This window comes from Hyla sarda, chromosome 10, assembly GCF_029499605.1.
Source record: "Hyla sarda isolate aHylSar1 chromosome 10, aHylSar1.hap1, whole genome shotgun sequence".
Classification (NCBI taxonomy): domain Eukaryota; kingdom Metazoa; phylum Chordata; class Amphibia; order Anura; family Hylidae; genus Hyla; species Hyla sarda.
The window spans coordinates 1,151,976-1,170,572 of record NC_079198.1 but is presented as its reverse complement, the minus strand read 5'-3'; the positions used below and the strand labels follow the sequence as shown (position 1 = coordinate 1,170,572).

At 51.1% G+C, this 18,597-nt stretch overlaps 1 protein-coding gene across 4 annotated transcripts; it reads left to right on the top strand.

The window, feature by feature from the left end:
* Positions 1 to 4,720: 4,720 nt before the first annotated feature.
* Positions 4,721 to 13,655, top strand: MUL1 (mitochondrial E3 ubiquitin protein ligase 1). 4 transcript variants are annotated; one of them, XR_008848232.1, is made up of 6 exons: positions 6,691 to 7,003; positions 7,844 to 7,965; positions 8,040 to 8,127; positions 8,535 to 8,655; positions 12,420 to 13,347; positions 13,474 to 13,655. XR_008848232.1 is itself a non-coding variant. In XM_056542307.1 (5 exons), the coding sequence occupies exons 2-5, from the start codon at positions 7,846 to 7,848 to the stop codon at positions 13,141 to 13,143; spliced, it is 1,053 nt and encodes a 350-aa protein (XP_056398282.1). In that variant the 5' UTR covers positions 4,721 to 6,683; positions 7,844 to 7,845; the 3' UTR covers positions 13,144 to 13,655. The 4 variants fall into 4 exon arrangements, 2 of the variants coding, with proteins under 2 accessions (XP_056398282.1, XP_056398281.1); XR_008848231.1 differs by having other exon boundaries at positions 12,420 to 13,363; XM_056542307.1 differs by lacking the exon at positions 6,691 to 7,003 and adding an exon at positions 4,721 to 6,683 and having other exon boundaries at positions 12,420 to 13,655.
* Positions 13,656 to 18,597: the final 4,942 nt, after the last annotated feature.

Below are 18,597 nucleotides of genomic sequence, written 5' to 3'. Positions count from 1 at the left end.
AGTATATTATAGGAGCAGTATACAGTATATAGAATATGGCGGCCGGCATCGTACTATATCCCCTGTATTCCTGTCAGGCTGTGCTCTGTATATACTCGGGGTCAGTATATTATAGAGGCAGTATACAGTATATACAATATGGCGGCCGGCATCGTACTATATCCCCTGTATTCCTGTCAGGCTGTGTCCTGTATATACTCGGGGTCAGTATATTATAGGAGCAGTATACAGTATATACAATATGGCGGCCGGCATCGTACTATATCCCCTGTATTCCTGTCAGGCTGTGTCCTGTATATACTCGGGGTCAGTATATTATAGGAGCAGTATACAGTATATACAATATGGCGGCCGGCATCGTACTATATCCCCTGTATTCCTGTCAGGCGGTGCTCTGTATATACTCGGGGTCAGTATATTATAGGAGCAGTATACAGTATATACAATATGGCGGCCGGCATGGTACTATATCCTCTGTATTCCTGTCAGGCTGTGTCCTGTATATACTCGGGGTCAGTATATTATAGGAGCAGTATACAGTATATACAATATGGTGGCTGGCATCGTACTATATCCCCTGTATTCCTGTCAGGCTGTGCTCTGTATATACTCGGGGTCAGTATATTATAGGAGCAGTATACAGTATATACAATATGGCGGCCGGCATCGTACTATATCCCCTGTATTCCTGTCAGGCTGTGTCCTGTATATACTCGGGGTCAGTATATTATAGGAGCAGTATACAGTATATACAATATGGTGGCCGGCATCGTACTATATCCCCTGTATTCTTGTCAGGCTGTGCTCTGTATATACTCGGGGTCAGTATATTATAGAGGCAGTATACAGTATATACAATATGGCGGCCGGCATCGTACTATATCCTCTGTATTCCTGTCAGGCTGGGTTCTGTATATACTTGGGGTCAGTATATTATAGGGGCAGTATACAGTATATACAATATGGCGGCCGGCATCGTACTATATCCCCTGTATTCCTGTCAGGCTGTGTCCTGTATATACTCGGGGTCAGTATATTATAGGAGCAGTATACAGTATATACAATATGGCGGCCGGCATCGTACTATATCCTCTGTATTCCTGTCAGGCTGTCTCCTGTATATACTCTGGGTCAGTATATTATAGGGGCAGTATACAGTATATACAATATGGCGGCCAGCATCGTACTATATCCTCTGTATTCCTGTCAGGCTGTGTTCTGTATATACTCGGGGTCAGTATATTATAGGGGCAGTATACAGTATATACAATATGGCGGGCGGCATCGTACTATATCCCCTGTATTCCTGTCAGGCTGTGTCCTGTATATACTCAGGGTCAGTATATTATAGGAGCAGTATACAGTATATACAATATGGTGGCCAGCATCGTACTATATCCCCTGTATTCCTGTCAGGCTGTGTCCTGTATATACTCGGGGTCAGTATATTATAGGGGCAGTAAACAGTATATACAATATGGCGGGCGGCATCGTACTATATCCCCTGTATTCCTGTCAGGCTGTGCTCTGTATATACTCGGGGTCAGTATATTATAGGGGCAGTATACAGTATATACAATATGGCGGCCGGCCTCGTACTATATCCCCTGTATTCCTGTCAGGCTGTGCTCTGTATATACTCGGGGTCAGTATATTATAGAGGCAGTATACAGTATATACAATATGGCGGCCGGCATCGTACTATATCCCCTGTATTCCTGTCAGGCTGTGTCCTGTATATACTCGGGGTCAGTATATTATAGGGGCAGTATACAGTATATACAATATGGCGGCCGGCATCGTACTATATCCCCTGTATTCCTGTCAGGCTGTGCTCTGTATATACTCGGGGTCAGTATATTATAGGGGCAGTATACAGTATATACAATATGGCGGCCGGCATGGTACTATATCCTCTGTATTCCTGTCAGGCTGTGCTCTGTATATACTCGGGGTCAGTATATTATTGAGGCAGTATACAGTATATACAATATGGCGGACGGCATCGTACTATATCCCCTGTATTCCTGTCAGGCTGTGCTCTGTATATACTCGGGGTCAGTATATTATAGGGGCAGTATACAGTATATACAATATGGCGGCCGGCATGGTACTATATCCTCTGTATTCCTGTCAGGCTGTGCTCTGTATATACTCGGGGTCAGTATATTATTGAGGCAGTATACAGTATATACAATATGGCGGCCGGCATCGTACTATATCCCCTGTATTCCTGTCAGGCTGTGCTCTGTATATACTCGGGGTCAGTATATTATAGGAGCAGTATACAGTATATACAATATGGCGGCCAGCATCGTACTATATCCCCTGTATTCCTGTCAGGCTGTGTCCTGTATATACTCGGGGTCAGTATATTATAGGGGCAGTATACAGTATATACAATATGGCGGCCGGCATGGTACTATATCCTCTGTATTCCTGTCAGGCTGTGTCCTGTATATACTCGGGGTCAGTATATTATAGGGGCAGTATACAGTATATACAATATGGCGGCCGGCCTCGTACTATATCCCCTGTATTCCTGTCAGGCTGTGCTCTGTATATACTCGGGGTCAGTATATTATAGGAGCAGTATACAGTATATACAATATGGCGGACGGCATCGTACTATATCCCCTGTATTCCTGTCAGGCTGTGTCCTGTATATACTCGGGGTCAGTATATTATAGGAGCAGTATACAGTATATACAATATGGCGGCCGGCATCGTACTATATCCCCTGTATTCCTGTCAGGCTGTGTCCTGTATATACTCGGGGTCAGTATATTATAGAGGCAGTATACAGTATATACAATATGGCGGCCAGCATCGTACTATATCCCCTGTATTCCTGTCAGGCTGTGTCCTGTATATACTCGGGATCAGTATATTATAGGGGCAGTATACAGTATATACAATATGGCGGGCGGCATCGTACTATATCCTCTGTATTCCTGTCAGGCTGTGCTCTGTATATACTCGGGGTCAGTATATTATAGAGGCAGTATACAGTATATACAATATGGCGGCCGGCATGGTACTATATCCTCTGTATTCCTGTCAGGCTGTGCTCTGTATATACTCGGGGTCAGTATATTATAGGAGCAGTATACAGTATATACAATATGGCGGCCGGCATCGTACTATATCCCCTGTATTCCTGTCAGGCGGTGCTCTGTATATACTCGGGGTCAGTATATTATAGAGGCAGTATACAGTATATACAATATGGCGGCCGGCATGGTACTATATCCTCTGTATTCCTGTCAGGCTGTGCTCTGTATATACTCGGGGTCAGTATATTATTGAGGCAGTATACAGTATATACAATATGGCGGCCGGCATCGTACTATATCCCCTGTATTCCTGTCAGGCTGTGTCCTGTATATACTCGGGGTCAGTATATTATAGGAGCAGTATACAGTATATACAATATGGCGGCCGGCATCGTACTATATCCTCTGTATTCCTGTCAGGCTGTGTCCTGTATATACTCGGGGTCAGTATATTATAGAGGCAGTATACAGTATATACAATATGGCGGACGGCATCGTACTATATCCCCTGTATTCCTGTCAGGCTGTGTCCTGTATATACTCGGGGTCAGTATATTATAGGAGCAGTATACAGTATATACAATATGGCGGACGGCATCGTACTATATCCTCTGTATTCCTGTCAGGCTGTGCTCTGTATATACTCGGGGTCAGTATATTATAGGAGCAGTATACAGTATATACAATATGGCGGCCGGCATCGTACTATATCCCCTGTATTCCTGTCAGGCTGTGTCCTGTATATACTCGGGGTCAGTATATTATAGAGGCAGTATACAGTATATACAATATGGCGGCCAGCATCGTACTATATCCCCTGTATTCCTGTCAGGCTGTGTCCTGTATATACTCGGGGTCAGTATATTATAGAGGCAGTATACAGTATATACAATATGGCGGGCGGCATCGTACTATATCCCCTGTATTCCTGTCAGGCTGTGTCCTGTATATACTCGGGATCAGTATATTATAGGGGCAGTATACAGTATATACAATATGGCGGCCGGCATCGTACTATATCCTCTGTATTCCTGTCAGGCTGTGTCCTGTATATACTCGGGGTCAGTATATTATAGGGGCAGTATACAGTATATACAATATGGCGGCTGGCATCGTACTATATCCTCTGTATTCCTGTCAGGCTGTGTCCTGTATATACTCGGGGTCAGTATATTATAGGAGCAGTATACAGTATATACAATATGGCGGCCAGCATCGTACTATATCCCCTGTATTCCTGTCAGGCTGTGTCCTGTATATACTCGGGGTCAGTATATTATAGGAGCAGTATACAGTATATACAATATGGCGGCCGGCATCGTACTATATCCTCTGTATTCCTGTCAGGCTGTGTCCTGTATATACTCGGGGTCAGTATATTATAGGAGCAGTATACAGTATATACAATATGGCGGCCGGCATCGTACTATATCCTCTGTATTCCTGTCAGGCTGTGTCCTGTATATACTCGGGGTCAGTATATTATAGAGGCAGTATACAGTATATACAATATGGCGGCCAGCATCGTACTATATCCTCTGTATTCCTGTCAGGCTGTGCTCTGTATATACTCGGGGTCAGTATATTATAGGAGCAGTATACAGTATATACAATATGGCGGCCGGCATCGTACTATATCCCCTGTATTTCTGTCAGGCTGTGCCCTGTATATACTTGGGGTCAGTATATTATAGGAGCAGTATACAGTATATACAATATGGCGGCCAGCATCGTACTATATCCCCTGTATTCGTGCCGTGATTCGTTTCCCCGATCTCGCAGTAATGGACAATCCCGACTACAATGGGTTGAATTCTCCTTCAATGACTGCGCCGGGATCATGTGACCTCACCGCGTTATCCTCTAACCTGACATCCGGTTCTTGACATGAATGAAATCCGTGCGCGATATTCGCTAATCCCCCGGCAGATGAATGCAGATGAGGCCGCCGTGTCAGGGAACTTTCTATATTTATCGGCTGCGTTCCGTCTCTAAGGCGACTGAAGTTCTGAAAATGATGTCAAGTAACCAACTTCGCCGCGTCGCCATGGAAACTAGGGAGACAAAAATGAATATTGGATATTTTCAGGGTCTCGGTTCGTCGGATTCGCGGTTGTAGCGGAGTTGTTACTGCGTAGGCATCAGGGGCCCCCAGGAATGTTTGGCCCCCAGGAATGTTTGGCCCCCAGGAATGTTTGGCCCCCAGGAATGTATGGCCCCCAGGAATGTTTGGCCCCCAGGAATGTTTGGCCCCCAGGAATGTTTGGCCCCCAGGAATGTTTGGCCCCCAGGAATGTTTGGCCCCCAGGAATGTTTGGCCCCCAGGAATGTACGGTGCAGCGGCCTCCTAATGATTCTACGGCACCGTTCACACTATGGAATTTACACAGCAGACGTTCCACTGCGGAAATTCCAGACTCCACCGTATTGCGCTCGGAAACGCGTTTCTATATATGGAGACGGCGCATTTCCCAGCGTCTTGTTTTGCCGGCGCCCGACAACATAATCCGTTCACAAGTCGATTACTCCGGGATATACGCTGCGAGTTGCGATACCATTCACCTTTCAATGGGTCAGCGGAAAATCCACAATGGCGGCAGATTTGCCAATAGTCCCATGGACGTGAATGGTGGCGGAATTATCGCCGTATGAACTCATTCTAGAGGTGGAAAATAAATAAAACCACGTGCGCACGGATATTACGGGTTTTTCTGGCGTTTTCTGGCGGAAGAATCACATGACTCAAACGAAGATAAGGATCCTAGAGGCAAAGAGAAGGATCATTCTCCAAATTGTGTCCCTCCAGCTGTTGCAAAACTGCCGTTGGCTGTCCGGGCATGCTGGGAGTTGTAGTTTTGCAACAGCTGCAGGCACCCTCGTTGAAGGTTACTACTCTAGAGAATGAGAGATGCTGACAGGGCATGCTGGGAGTTGTAGATTTGCAACAGCTGGAGGCACCCTAGTTGAAGGTTACTACTCTAGAGAATGAGCAATGCTGACAGGGCATGCTGGGAGTTGTAGTTTTGCAACAGCTGGAGGCCCCCTGGTGGGAGGTTACTGCTCTAGCGAATAAGATGCTGTCCGGACATGCTGGGAGCTGTAGTTTTGCAACAGCTGGAGGCACCCTCGTTGAAGGTTACTACTCTAGAGAATGAGCAATGCTGACAGGGCATGCTGGGAGTTGTTGTTTTGCAACAGCTGGAGGCCCCCTGGTGGGAGGTTACTACTCTAGAGAATGCGAGATTCTGACAGGGCATGCTGGGAGTTGTAGTTTTGCAACAGCTGGAGGCCCCCTGGTGGGAGGTTACTGCTCTAGAGAATGAGATGCTGACAGGGCATGCTGGGAGTTGTAGTTTTGGAAGACATTTAGAGGTGCAACACAACTATTGCAGGACTACAACTCCCAGCAGCCTACTGCAACACACGCACACATCTTAGCCCCGCTTCACCCTGCGCCCCTCATGCTGGGAGTTGTAGTTACTAAGGTTACTACGCTTAGAACGAGCGATCAAAGTCACATGACTCACTGTGCCAAGCCCCGCCCTCCCTGTGACCTGGTGTCCGAGCTACGCACCGCCTACCCGTGACGTCATCATTTCCCGGCGGCGCATGAGCAGGAAGTACGTGGTGAGTGATGGGATAACCCCTTATGTGCCGGACCGGAGGTCTCTGCCGCCTGTGAGAGGTTGGGGTCCCCATTATAACCTGTCATAGGGGGTCCTAGTGCCGTATCAGGCTCCTCCTCTTTTAGGAGGTTATTTCCGGCCATAGCTTTATGTGTGTGTAGCCCCTTTAAGGAACAGGAAGAAGTATAGCACCCCATCCCTGATATTTTGGGTGTGTGGAAACTTTTAAAAACTTTTCCTGTGACGTTTCCTATTGGAGCGACCCCTCGATCATCAGCCTGACACCGTTATTCCCACGCCTGCGGCGTGTCACATGACCAGGTGAGTCACCAATCAGGAGGAAGTAGATAGTAATTATGCAGGGCTCTCATGTCACATGACCGGGTGAGTTGTCACCAATCAGGAGGAAGTAGATAGTAATTATGCAGGGCTCTCATGTCACATGACCGGGTGAGTCACCAATCAGGAGGAAGTAGATAGTAATTATGCAGGGCTCTCATGTCACATGACCGGGTGAGTTGTCACCAATCAGGAGGAAGTAGATTGTAATTATGCAGGGCTCTCATGTCACATGACCTGGTGAGTCCTCTGTCACCAATCAGGAGGCAGCAGGTCATGATGACTATTAAGCGTGGCACTCGTGTCACATGACAAGGTGAGTCGCCCGGTCACCATCAGTACGCAGCATTATTAAGCGTTGCTCTCGCCATCAGTACGCAGCATTATTAAGCGTGGCTCTCGTGTCACATGACAAGGTGAGTCGCCCTGTCACCATCAGTACGCAGCATTATTAAGCGTTGCTCTCGCCATCAGTACGCAGCATTATTAAGCGTGGCTCTCGTGTCACATGACAAGGTGAGTCGCCCGGTCACCATCAGTACGCAGCAATATTAAGCGTGGCTCTCGCCATCAGTACGCAGCATTATTAAGCGTGGCTCTCGCCATCAGTACGCAGCATTATTAAGCGTGGCTCTCGCCATCAGTACGCAGCATTATTAAGCGTGGCTCTCGCCATCAGTACGCAGCATTATTAAGCGTTGCTCTCGCCATCAGTACGCAGCATTATTAAGCGTTGCTCTCGCCATCAGTACGCAGCATTATTAAGCGTGGCTCTCGCCATCAGTACGCAGCATTATTAAGCGTGGCTCTCATGTTCCGCAGCGATGGACAGTAACGGGCGGCCGTCCCTCGGACAGATCTTCCTTCTTGCCTCCAGCTCTGCCGTCACCGCCATCTTCTACTCCATTTATCGCCAGAAATATCGCACCGCGGAGACTCTGAAGGTGAGAGGTCCCCACCCCCGCCATCCGCCTCTTAAAGGGCCACACCCACTATTAATCCTCCTTGTGATTTATAGGGCGCCAGGAAGATCTCCTTAGATGATGATTTACCCGACGTCCTGATGGATCTGCCTGGGAAGTGCGTCCCGTATGCGGTTATCGAAGGTGAGTGTCAGCTCTTGTGGTTAAGGTCCCGGACCCCTCCCTCCGACCAGGGTGCCTCCAGCTGTTGCAAAACTACAATTCCCAGTATGCTCTGGGATACACTGGTATAGGGCAGTGATCTCCTGTGGCACTCCAGTCGTTTAAAAACTACACCTCCCAGCATGCCCTGTAAGTATTTGGCTTTGCGTTGTCTGCAATGATATGTGACGGAACGTCCTGTGATATGTGACGGAACGTCCTGTTATATGTGACGGAACGTCTTGTGATATGTGACGGAACGTTTGTGTTGTCTGCAGTGATATGTGACGGAACGTCCTGTGATATGGGACGGAACGTTTGTCTGCAGTGATATGGGACAGAACGTTTGTCTGCAGTGTTATGTGACGGAACGTTCTCTTGTCCTCCAGGCGTGGTGCGCTCGGTGAAGGATTCCCTGAACAGTCAGTTTGTAGAGAACTGCAGGGGCGTCATCCACAGATTGTCCCTGAAGGAGCACAAGATGGTCTGGAACCGGACCACCCACCTCTGGTGAGTCAGCCCAGGCCGCCATGTCAGTGAATGGAACCTTTACATCTGATGCATCTCACAGCTGAGGGTTTGTTACAATCGCATCCAGTCTAGACAATGCTCTGTGAGCTAAACACTTCAGCACTGATCTGTCAGGAGAGAGGATCGTCTAGACTGGCTACACTGTAACAAACCCTCAGAAGTGTTAGGTTTGTACAGGTTTTAAAGGGGTACTCCGCTGCCCCAGCTTTCGGAATATTTTGTTCCGAACGCTTGGAGCCGGCGGCGAGGATCGTCAGGTCACAGTCACGTCCCCTCGTGATGTCACAGTCACGCCCCCTCCCATAGACTTGCATTGAGGGGGTGTGATGTGACGTCACAAGGGGCGTTGTCGTGACGACAGAACCCTCGCCGCCCCACCCAGAGTTCTAAACGAACGCCGGGTGCTGCACAGAGATCGCGGGGGTCCCCAGCGCTGGGACCACCGCGATCAGACATCTTATCCCCTATCCTTTGTATAAGATGTCTAGGGGAGGAGGACCCCTTTAAGCCACTGAATATGAGCAAAATATTCTCATTCACTGACTGCAAGCAGAGATGGGTGAGAAGTCAAGATGTCTGCTTGCTGTCAGTGAATGAGAATATTTTGTTGGCGCACCCTCATGTTACCCTCCAGTGATTCCCCCATCAGGTTAAAGGGGTAATTCCAGGAAAAAACTTTTTCCTATATATCAACTGGCTCCAGAAAGTTAAACAGATTTGTAAATGACTTTTATTAAAAAATCTTAATCCTTTCAGTACTTATGAGCTGCTGAAGTTGAGTTGTTCTTTTCTGTCTAAGTGCTCTCTCATGACACGTGTCTCGGGAACTGTCCAGAGTAGAAGCAAATCCCCATAGGAATTGCACAGAGCAGAATAGGTTTGCTATGGGAATTTCCTTCTACGCTGGACTGCTCCCGAGACAGGTGTCATCAGAACAACTCAACTTCAGCAGCTGATAATTATTGGAAGGATTAAGATTTTTTAATAGAAGTAGTTTACAAATCTGTTTAACTTTCTGGAGCCAGTTGATTTAAAAAAAAAAAAAAAAAAAAGTTTTTTTCCCCTGGAATACCCCTTTAACACTTTGTGCGCCAGTTTTTGTTTGTTGACAATTTGGGGGTAATTTATCAATTTATTACCTCAGAAATGAGTGTAAAAAATTCCCCAATTTTCAAGTAAAACACTAAAACAGCTGCACAGACCAGCGCAAATATTTGCACCTCTTTCCCTGCTGGTTTTCTTATGTGAAGCGTAGAATAATCCCCCGCTCGTGTGCAGGAAGCGGCAGCCGCGTCGCCCGGATGGAGAGGACGTTTGCGCACAGATAAGATCGTCGCCGGCGATAAATCTGCTAGGATACGGCGGCACGCGATTCCTGCGCAGTCACCAGACACGAGCTCCGCACGTCAAACCCTGAGCAAACAGTAATGAATGTGTGATAAAGCCGGGAAAGGCATCATCACCACCTTCATTCACCAGCTCTTCCAGAGTCTGTATCTAACCAGACGTTCAGGATCCTGATAAAGCTGGGTGACAACCAATATCGCCTCCACACAGGTTACGGCAGATATTATTCCCCTCCTCCGTACGATGTAGTTATGCAGCAGTAGGTTAGCGGACAGGTTTATAAAGTACAAGAGTGGACATTCAGGAATCTGGAAAGCTGTGTGATAACTAATATAACCACCATTTTAGCTTCCACCGGGAATGTGTCCAGCTTTCCTGTTATGCAGCAGTACGGGAGCAGAGGATGTGTCACTGCCTAACTGAGCATGATAGCCTTTCAGGAGTTTTGGAAAAGATGGATGACAACAATAATACCTCTCTTGTTGTTTCTTTAGGGTTTGTTACTCAACTTTTCTAGAGTCCTAAATGGTAAATGTGCCTAGTTATGTGATGAGGAAACAGGGGTGTAAGAAAGCTACAAGATTTACCCCTTAAAGGGCTACTCCGCCCCTAGATATCTTATCTGCAATCCAAAGTATAGGGGATAAGATGTCTGATCGCGGGGGTCCCGACACTGGGGACCCTCCCGATCTCGGCTGCGGCACCACAGACATCCGGTGCGAGGAGCGAACTTCACTCCGTGCCGGATGACTGACGACGCGGGGTGGAGGCTCGTGACTTCATGGCCACGCCCCCTCAATGCAAGTCTATGGGAGGGGGGCGTGACATCACGAGGGTAACGTCAGCACCCTCCGGCACTGCACCCAACGGTCTAAATGAACGCCAAATGCAGCAGGGAGAGCGGGGGTCCCCAGCAGCGGGACCCCCGTGATCAGACATCTTATCCCCTATCCTTTGGATATGGGATGCGATGTCTAGAAGCGGAGAACCCCTTTAAGGAAAATGGACGTAAATGTACATCCTGATGCGGTGGGACTTTACATACCAGGACGTACGTTTACATTCTGTACATGACGCGAGCACCAGAGCTATCAGCAGCCAGGGACCCGCCAGTAATCTGGTGTCTGCCATTAACCCCTCAGATGCTGTGATCAATACAGATCATGGCATCTGCGGCAGGGATCTGATCATCCAAGATGGCGGCCGGAGGTCCCCTTACCTGCTGCAACCGTCATCGCAGGGTCCTCTCCTCTGATCTGACACCGAGCAGACCAGAGAAGAAGATGGCAGATAATACTGATCAGTGCTATGTCCTATGTATAACACTGATCAGTATATGCAACCTAATGATGGCTATAAATGGTCGCCTATAGGGACATGAAAAGTGGGGAAAAAATAAATAAAAAAATAAAACTGTAAACTGAAAAGGCCCCTTTTCCCATTTTATCCCAAAAAGCGTAAAAAAATTAATTAATAAACATATCCGGTATCAGCATGTACGTAAATGTCCGAACTATCAAAATATAATGTTGAAGATCCCGTACGGTGAACGGCGTAAACGTAAAAAAAAGGCCTGTATTCCTGCTTTTTGGCCACATCCCTGAAAAATGAAATTAAAAAGTGATCAAAAAGTCAGATAGACGCAAAACCCGTAGCAATAAAATCTACGGATCATGGCGCAAAAAAAAATACTGGGGAGCTGCTAAGACAACGCCACACTGACAATGAGAGGACTACACAACTTCCTGCCTAGGGGAATCACACATGCTGAGGCCGGTACAAGCTGTGATGACATTATATTAGTACGTTTTATATATTGCGGTGATTGTTTTATTTTACTCCAGGTTATACCTGCTTATCCAGCTTTACCAGGCTTCAGAAGAGCCTACGCATGCGGTTTTTCAGAAGTGCGGTAAAGCTGGGTTATAACAAAATTGACACTCAGTTTTAAGGGTACGTTCAGACGAGCGGATTCGCAGTGTATTTTGCGCGGCAGATGCGCCGCTGAAGGACCTCTATATGCTGGCGGTACATGTGCCTGCAATACTCCGCTACGTGCAGATACACTGAAACGATGTGCAAGTCGCCGCGCATGCACGGTGTACTCGCACACATCGCGGCCGTTCCACCTGCTCAATGAGCTGCCGCGATGTGTGAGTATACTGCGCATGCCCGCGGCAACTCGCACATTGCAGTGTGTCTGCTCGTAGCGGCTTATTGTAAAGGTCCTTCAGCGGCGGATCCGCAGCGACGTACACTGCGAAAATCCGCTCGTCTGAACGTACTCCTTATAGTAGTTGTCACCCAGTGTTTGGTCAATAGAGCCGTTCTGGGGTCTGGTAAAGCTGGGTGCGATCTGTCGGATGTAACTTTCATGTTGTCCGTGTCTCCTGTAGGAACGACCAAGAGAAAGTCATCCACCAGAGAACCAACAGCGTCCCCTTCGAGCTGACGCCTGACGACTCCGAGGACACCGTCCGCCCGTCCGTCCGCGTCATCAAACCCCTGGACGCGGCCGAGCTGGACCTGGAGACGGTCTACGAGAAGTTCCACCCGGCCGTACAGTCCTTCACCAATGTCCTGGGGCACTTCATCACTGGGGAGAGGCCGAAGGGCATCCAGGAGACGGAGGAGATGCTGAAGATTGGCGCCACGGTGACGGGCGTGGGCGAGCTGGTCCTGGACAACAAACTGGTGAAGCTGCAGCCTCCCAAAGCCGGGATGCTCTACTACCTCAGCAGCCTGGACTTCCCGTCCCTGGTTCAGCGCCAGGAGCGCCAGGTCCGGCTGTGGAAGATCCTGACGGTGATCTGCGGGGTGGCCACCTGTCTCTCCCTCTTCTTCATCCTGCGGCGACAGTACCGGCACCGCAAGGAGAAGCTGCGCCTCAGGCAGCTGCAACGGGAGTTCGAGGAGGCCAGAGGCCGTTCAGGAGACGAGGAGGACGAGGAGGCTCGCAACGCCTGCAGCATCTGTCTCACCAACCAGAAGTCCTGCGTCTTCCTGGAGTGCGGCCACGTCTGCTCCTGCTACCGCTGCTACCAGGCCCTGCCCGAGCCCAAGAAGTGCCCCATATGCAGGAACGGGATCTCCAGGATGGTGCCCTTATATAACAGCTAGAGCCGGATCGCAACGCGCCGTGTGAACTCAGGAGAGCACTGCTGGACTTTCATGGTGGCCGCGTTGTTGTTACCCAGAAAGATTTACAGCTAAATGATTGAGCCACTTCACTGGGAATTCCGGGACAGACCGGATACACATCAGCTCTTTTGGGGCTTCGGGCCCGGCCTAGTGCAGAGCGGCTTCCATGTCACAAAACTACACGTCCAGTAGAGCAGTGGTCTCCAAATTGTGAACCTCCGGATGTTGCAAAAGTACAACTCCCAGCATGCCCGGACAGCCGTTGGCTGTCCGGCCATGCTGAGAGTTGTAGTTTTGCAACAGCTGGAGGTCCACATTTTGGAGACCGCTGATTTAAAGGATTCAGAGACATTTTTTTTCGTGCTTGAAAATCTTTTTAAAAAATTCTATTTTTGTGACAATTAAAATAAATTTTTTTTTCTTTTGTTGCAGCTTTTCCAAAGATTTTGCGCCATTTTCAGGATATCATTAAATAAATACGTATGACGTGAGAGGTGTGGCCTGTGGTGACGTTGGGTGGGATAGAGAAGCGTTGGCGTCAGTCACTGAGGCGCTCTGGCGTAGAGAGATTATGGGTCGGCTGTAAGGTGGGCTGTCATGTGGAGCAGGACAACCATGCCTTTCCCTTGTATGGCAGTAAGGGATGCTTGGCGGGTTCCTCTGATCACAGATATTCCCCTCACAGCAGTGGCACAGTAAGCTTGGTGGTTGCGGGTCACACTTTGTGGTATGAAATGTTTTGACTCTCTACTTCTCTTTGAGGGGTTCTGTACTGAGGCTGGAGACCAAGGGATACAATATGAAGGGGGTGTCTAAAGTGGCCAATCATAGGGTGGTGGTGTGGTTCTCTGCATGCCACAGTACTTCACCCCCTGCCTAGCTTCAGCCTCACACACCCAGTCCCCCCTACAGTCTGGAGGAAAAGAGGACGGAGGAGTCTGGAGGGAGGAGACAGAGGAGTCTGGAGGGAGGAGACAAAGGAGTCTAGAGGAAGGGGACAGAGGAGTCTGGAGGGAGGAGACGGGGAGTCTGGAGGGAGGAGTCTGGAGGAAGGAGTCGGGGAGTCTGGAGGGAGGAGACGGGGAATCTGGAGGGAGGAGGAGAGAGGGGTCTGGAGGAGGAGGACAGAGGAGGAGGACAGAGGAGCCTGGCGGAGGAGGACAGAGGAGGGTGGAGGACAGAGGAGGGTGGAGGAGGAGGAGGACAGAGGAGTCGAGGGTGGAGGAGGAGGACAGAGGAGGGTGGATGAGGAGGACAGGAGGGTGGAGGACAGAGGAGTCTGGAGGAGGACAGAGGGGTTTGGAGGAGAAGGACAGAGGAGTCTAGGAGGAGGACAGAGGGGTTTGGAGGAGAAGACAGAGGAGTCTGGAGGAGGAGGACAGAGGGGTCTGGAGGAGGAGGATAGAGGGGTCTGGAGGAGGAGGACAGAAGGGTCTGGAGGAAGAGGACAAAGGGGTTTGGAGGAGGAGACAGGAGTCTGGAGGAGGAGGAGGACAGAAGGGTCTGGAGGAGGAGGACAAAGGGGTTTGGAGGAGGAGACAGGAGTCTGGAGGAGGAGGAGGACAGAGGAGTCTGGAGGGAGGAGGACAGAGGAGTCTGGAGGGAGGAGGACAGAGGAGTCTGGAGGGAGGAGGACAGAGGGGTCTGGAGGGAGGAGGACAGAGGGGTCTGGAGGGAGGAGGACAGGGGTCTGGAGGGAGGAGGACAGGGGTCTGGAGGGAGGAGGACAGAGGGATCTGGAGGAGGAGGACAGAGGAGTCTGGAGGAGGAGAGAGGAGTCTGGAGGAGGAGGAGAGAAGGGTTTGGAGGAGGAGGAGGGCAGAGGAGTCTGGAGGAGGAGGACAGAGGAGTCTGGAGGAGGAGGAGGCTGGAGACCAAGGGATACAATATGAAGGGGGTGTCTAAAGTGGCCAATCATAGGGTGGTGGTGTGGTTCTCTGCAGGCCACGGCACTTCACCCCCTGCCTTGCTTCAGCCTCACACACCCAGTCCCCCCTACAGTCTGGAGGAAAAGGGGACGGAGCAGTCTGGCGGGAGGAGACAGAGGAGTCTGGAGGGAGGAGACGGGGAGTCTGGAGGGAGGAGACGGGGAGTCTGGAGGGAGGAGACGGGGGTCTGGAGGGAGGAGACAAGGGAGTCTGGAGGGAGGAGACAGAGGAGTCTGGAGGAGGAGGAGAGAGGGGTCTGGAGGAGGAGGACAGAGGAGGGTGGAGGAGGAGGACAGAGGAGTCGAGGGTGGAGGAGGAGGACAGAAGAGTCGAGGGTTGAGGAGGAGGACAGAGGAGTCTGGAGGAGGACAGAGGGGTTTGGAGGAGAAGGACAGAGGGGTCTGGAGGAGGAGGACAGAGGGGTTTGGAGGAGGAGACAGAGGAGTCTGGAGGAGGAGGACAGAGGGGTTTGGAGGAGGAGACAGAGGAGTCTTGAGGAGCAGGAGGACAGAGGAGTCTGGAGGAGGAGGACAGAGGGGTCTGGAGGGAGGAGGACAGAGGTGTCTGGAGGGAGGAGGACAGAGGGGTCTGGAGGGAGGAGGACAGAGGGGTCTGGAGGAGGAGGAGGACAGAGGGGTCTGGAGGAGGAGGAGAGAGGGGTCTGGAGGAGGAGGACAGAGGAGGGTGGAGGAGGAGGACAGAGGAGTCGAGGGTGGAGGAGGAGGACAGAGGAGTCGAGGGTTGAGGAGGAGGACAGAGGAGTCTGGAGGAGGACAGAGGGGTTTGGAGGAGAAGGACAGAGGGGTCTGGTGGAGGAGACAGGAGTCTGGAGGGAGGAGGACAGAGGGGTCTGGAGGGAGGAGGACAGAGGGGTCTGGAGGAGGAGGACAGAGGGGTCTGGAGGAGGAGGAGGACAGAGGAGTCTGGAGGAGGAGTCTGGAGCTTTGCTAACTCTCAGGATACATGTGGCCCCGCACATTCTGACCACAATGACCGCCCCTTATGGGAGTAAATGACATGATATAGATGGACGTGTGTGTATGGTGACTGATCACAACCCCTCCTCTCCCATTACCAGCTCTGGAGCACAAACTGCTGCTGATCTATTATAGGCCAGTGGTCTCCAATCTGTGGACCTCCAGATGCTGCTCCTCTCCAGACACCTAGTGGTCATATTGGGGGAGCCCGCGCTTCGTATTGATCGTCATTGCTGACTGGGTGTTATACCAGGGACTGGACACTAGAGGGAGACGTAACACTTACACATTCTCATACAACAGTGATCCAGCACCACAACTTTCAGCATGCCCTGAAGGAGGACTGTGTGTGAGGTGGCAGTGTGTGTGTGAGGTGGTAGTGTGTGTGAGGTGGCAGTGTGTGTGTGAGGTGGTAGTGAGTGTGTGTGTGAGGTGGCTGTGTGTGTGTGAGGTAGCGGTGTGTGTGAGGTAGCGGTGTGTGTGAGGTGGCAGTGTGTGTGTGTGAGGTGGCAGTGTGTGTGTGAGGTGGCAGTGTGTGTGTGTGTGAGGTGGTAGTGTGTGTGTAAGGTGGCAGTGTGTGTGGGAGGTGGCAGTGTGTGTGTGTGTGTGTGAGGTGGTAGTGTGTGTGTGAGGTGGCAGTGTGTGTGAGGGGGCTGTGTGTGTGAGGTGGCAGTGTGTGTGTGTGTGAGGTGGTAGTGTGTGTGTGAGGTGGCAGTGTGTGTGAGGTGGCAGTGTGTGTGAGGTGGCTGTGTGTGTGTGAGGTGGTAGTGTGTGTGTGTGAGGTGGCAGTGTGTGTGTGAGGTGGCAGTGTGTGTGTGTGCAAGGTGGTAGTGTGTGTGTGTGAGGTAGCGGTGTGTGAGAGGTGGCTGTGTGTGTGTGAGGTAGCGGTGTGTGTGAGGTGGTAGTGTGGGTGTGAGGCGGCGGTGGGTGTGAGGTGGCAGTGTGGGTGTGAGGCGGCGGTGTGCGTGTGAGGCGGCGGTGTGTGTATGAGGCGGCGGTGTGTGTGTTAGTTGGCGGTGTGTGAGGCGGCGGTGTGTGTGTGAGGTGGCTGTGTGTGTGTGAGGCGGTAGTGTGTGTGTGTGAGGCGGTAGTGTGTGTGTGAGGCGGTAGTGTGTGTGTGTGTGAGGCGGTAGTGTGTGTGTGTGAGGCGGCGTTGTGTGTGTGTGAGGCGGCGTGTGTGTTAGGTGGCGGTGTGTGTGTGAGGTGGCTGTGTGTGTGTGAGGTGTGTGTGTGTGTGAGGCGGCTGTGTGTGTGTGTGTGAGGCGGCGGTGTGTGTGAGGTGGCTGTGTGTGTGTGAGGTGACTGTGTGTGAGGCGGCGGTGTGTGTGTGTGTGAGGTGGCGTTGTGTGTGAGGTGGCTGTGTGTGTGTGAGGCGGCGGTGTGTGTGTGTGTGAGGTGGCGGTGTGTGTGTGAGGTGATTGTGTGTGTGAGGTGGTTGTGTGTGTGCGGCGGTGGTGTGTGTGAGGCGGCTGTGTGTGTGTGAGGCGGCTGTGTGTGTGTGTGAGGCAGCTGTGTGTGTGTGTGTGAGGCGGCAGTGTATGTGTGAGGCGGCGGTGTGTGTGTGTGAGGTGGTTGTGTGTGTTAGGTGGCGGTATGTGTGTGAGGTGGTTGTGTGTGTGTGTGTGAGGTGGCAGTGTGTGTGAGGTAGCGGTGTGTGTGAGGTGGCAGTGTGTGTGTGTGAGGTGGTAGTGTGTGTGTAAGGTGGCAGTGTGTGTGGGAGGTGGCAGTGTGTGTGTGTGTGTGAGGTGGTAGTGTGTGTGTGAGGTGGCAGTGTGTGTGAGGTGGCTGTGTGTGTGTGAGGTGGCAGTGTGTGTGTGTGTGAGGTGGTAGTGTGTGTGTGAGGTGGCAGTGTGTGTGTGAGGTGGCAGTGTGTGTGGGAGGTGGCAGTGTGTGTGTGTGTGAGGTGGTAGTGTGTGTGTGAGGTGGCAGTGTGTGTGAGGTGGCAGTGTGTGTGAGGTGGCTGTGTGTGTGTGAGGTGGCAGTGTGTGTGTGTGCAAGGTGGTAGTGTGTGTGTGAGGTAGCGGTGTGTGAGAGGTGGCTGTGTGTGTGTGTGAGGTAGCGGTGTGTGTGAGGTGGTAGTGTGTGTACACAGTGGTGGGTGTGAGGTGGTAGTGTGGGTGTGAGGCGGCGGTGGGTGTGAGGTGGCAGTGTGGGTGTGAGGCGGCGGTGTGCGTGTGAGGCGGCGGTGTGTGTATGAGGCGGCGGTGTGTGTGTTAGTTGGCGGTGTGTGAGGCGGCGGTGTGTGTGTGAGGTGGCTGTGTGTGTGAGGCGGTAGTGTGTGTGTGTAAGGCGGTAGTGTGTGTGTGTGAGGCGGTAGTGTGTGTGTGTGAGGCGGTAGTGTGTGTGTGTGTGAGGCGGTAGTGTGTGTGTGTGAGGCGGCGTTGTGTGTGTGTGAGGCGGCGTTGTGTGTGTTAGGTGGCGGTGTGTGTGTGAGGTGGCTGTGTGTGTGTGAGGTGTGTGTGTGTGTGAGGCGGCTGTGTGTGTGTGTGTGTGTGAGGCGGCGGTGTGTGTGAGGTGGCTGTGTGTGT

Coding starts and splice junctions, on each gene's coding strand:
- MUL1 (XM_056542307.1), top strand. CDS start 7,846: ATGGACAGTAACGGGCGGCCGTCCCTCGGACAGATCTTCCTTCTTGCC. Junction 7,966..8,039: donor GCACCGCGGAGACTCTGAAG/GTGAGAGGTCCC, acceptor TGTGATTTATAG/GGCGCCAGGAAGATCTCCTT. Junction 8,128..8,534: donor CCCGTATGCGGTTATCGAAG/GTGAGTGTCAGC, acceptor CTTGTCCTCCAG/GCGTGGTGCGCTCGGTGAAG.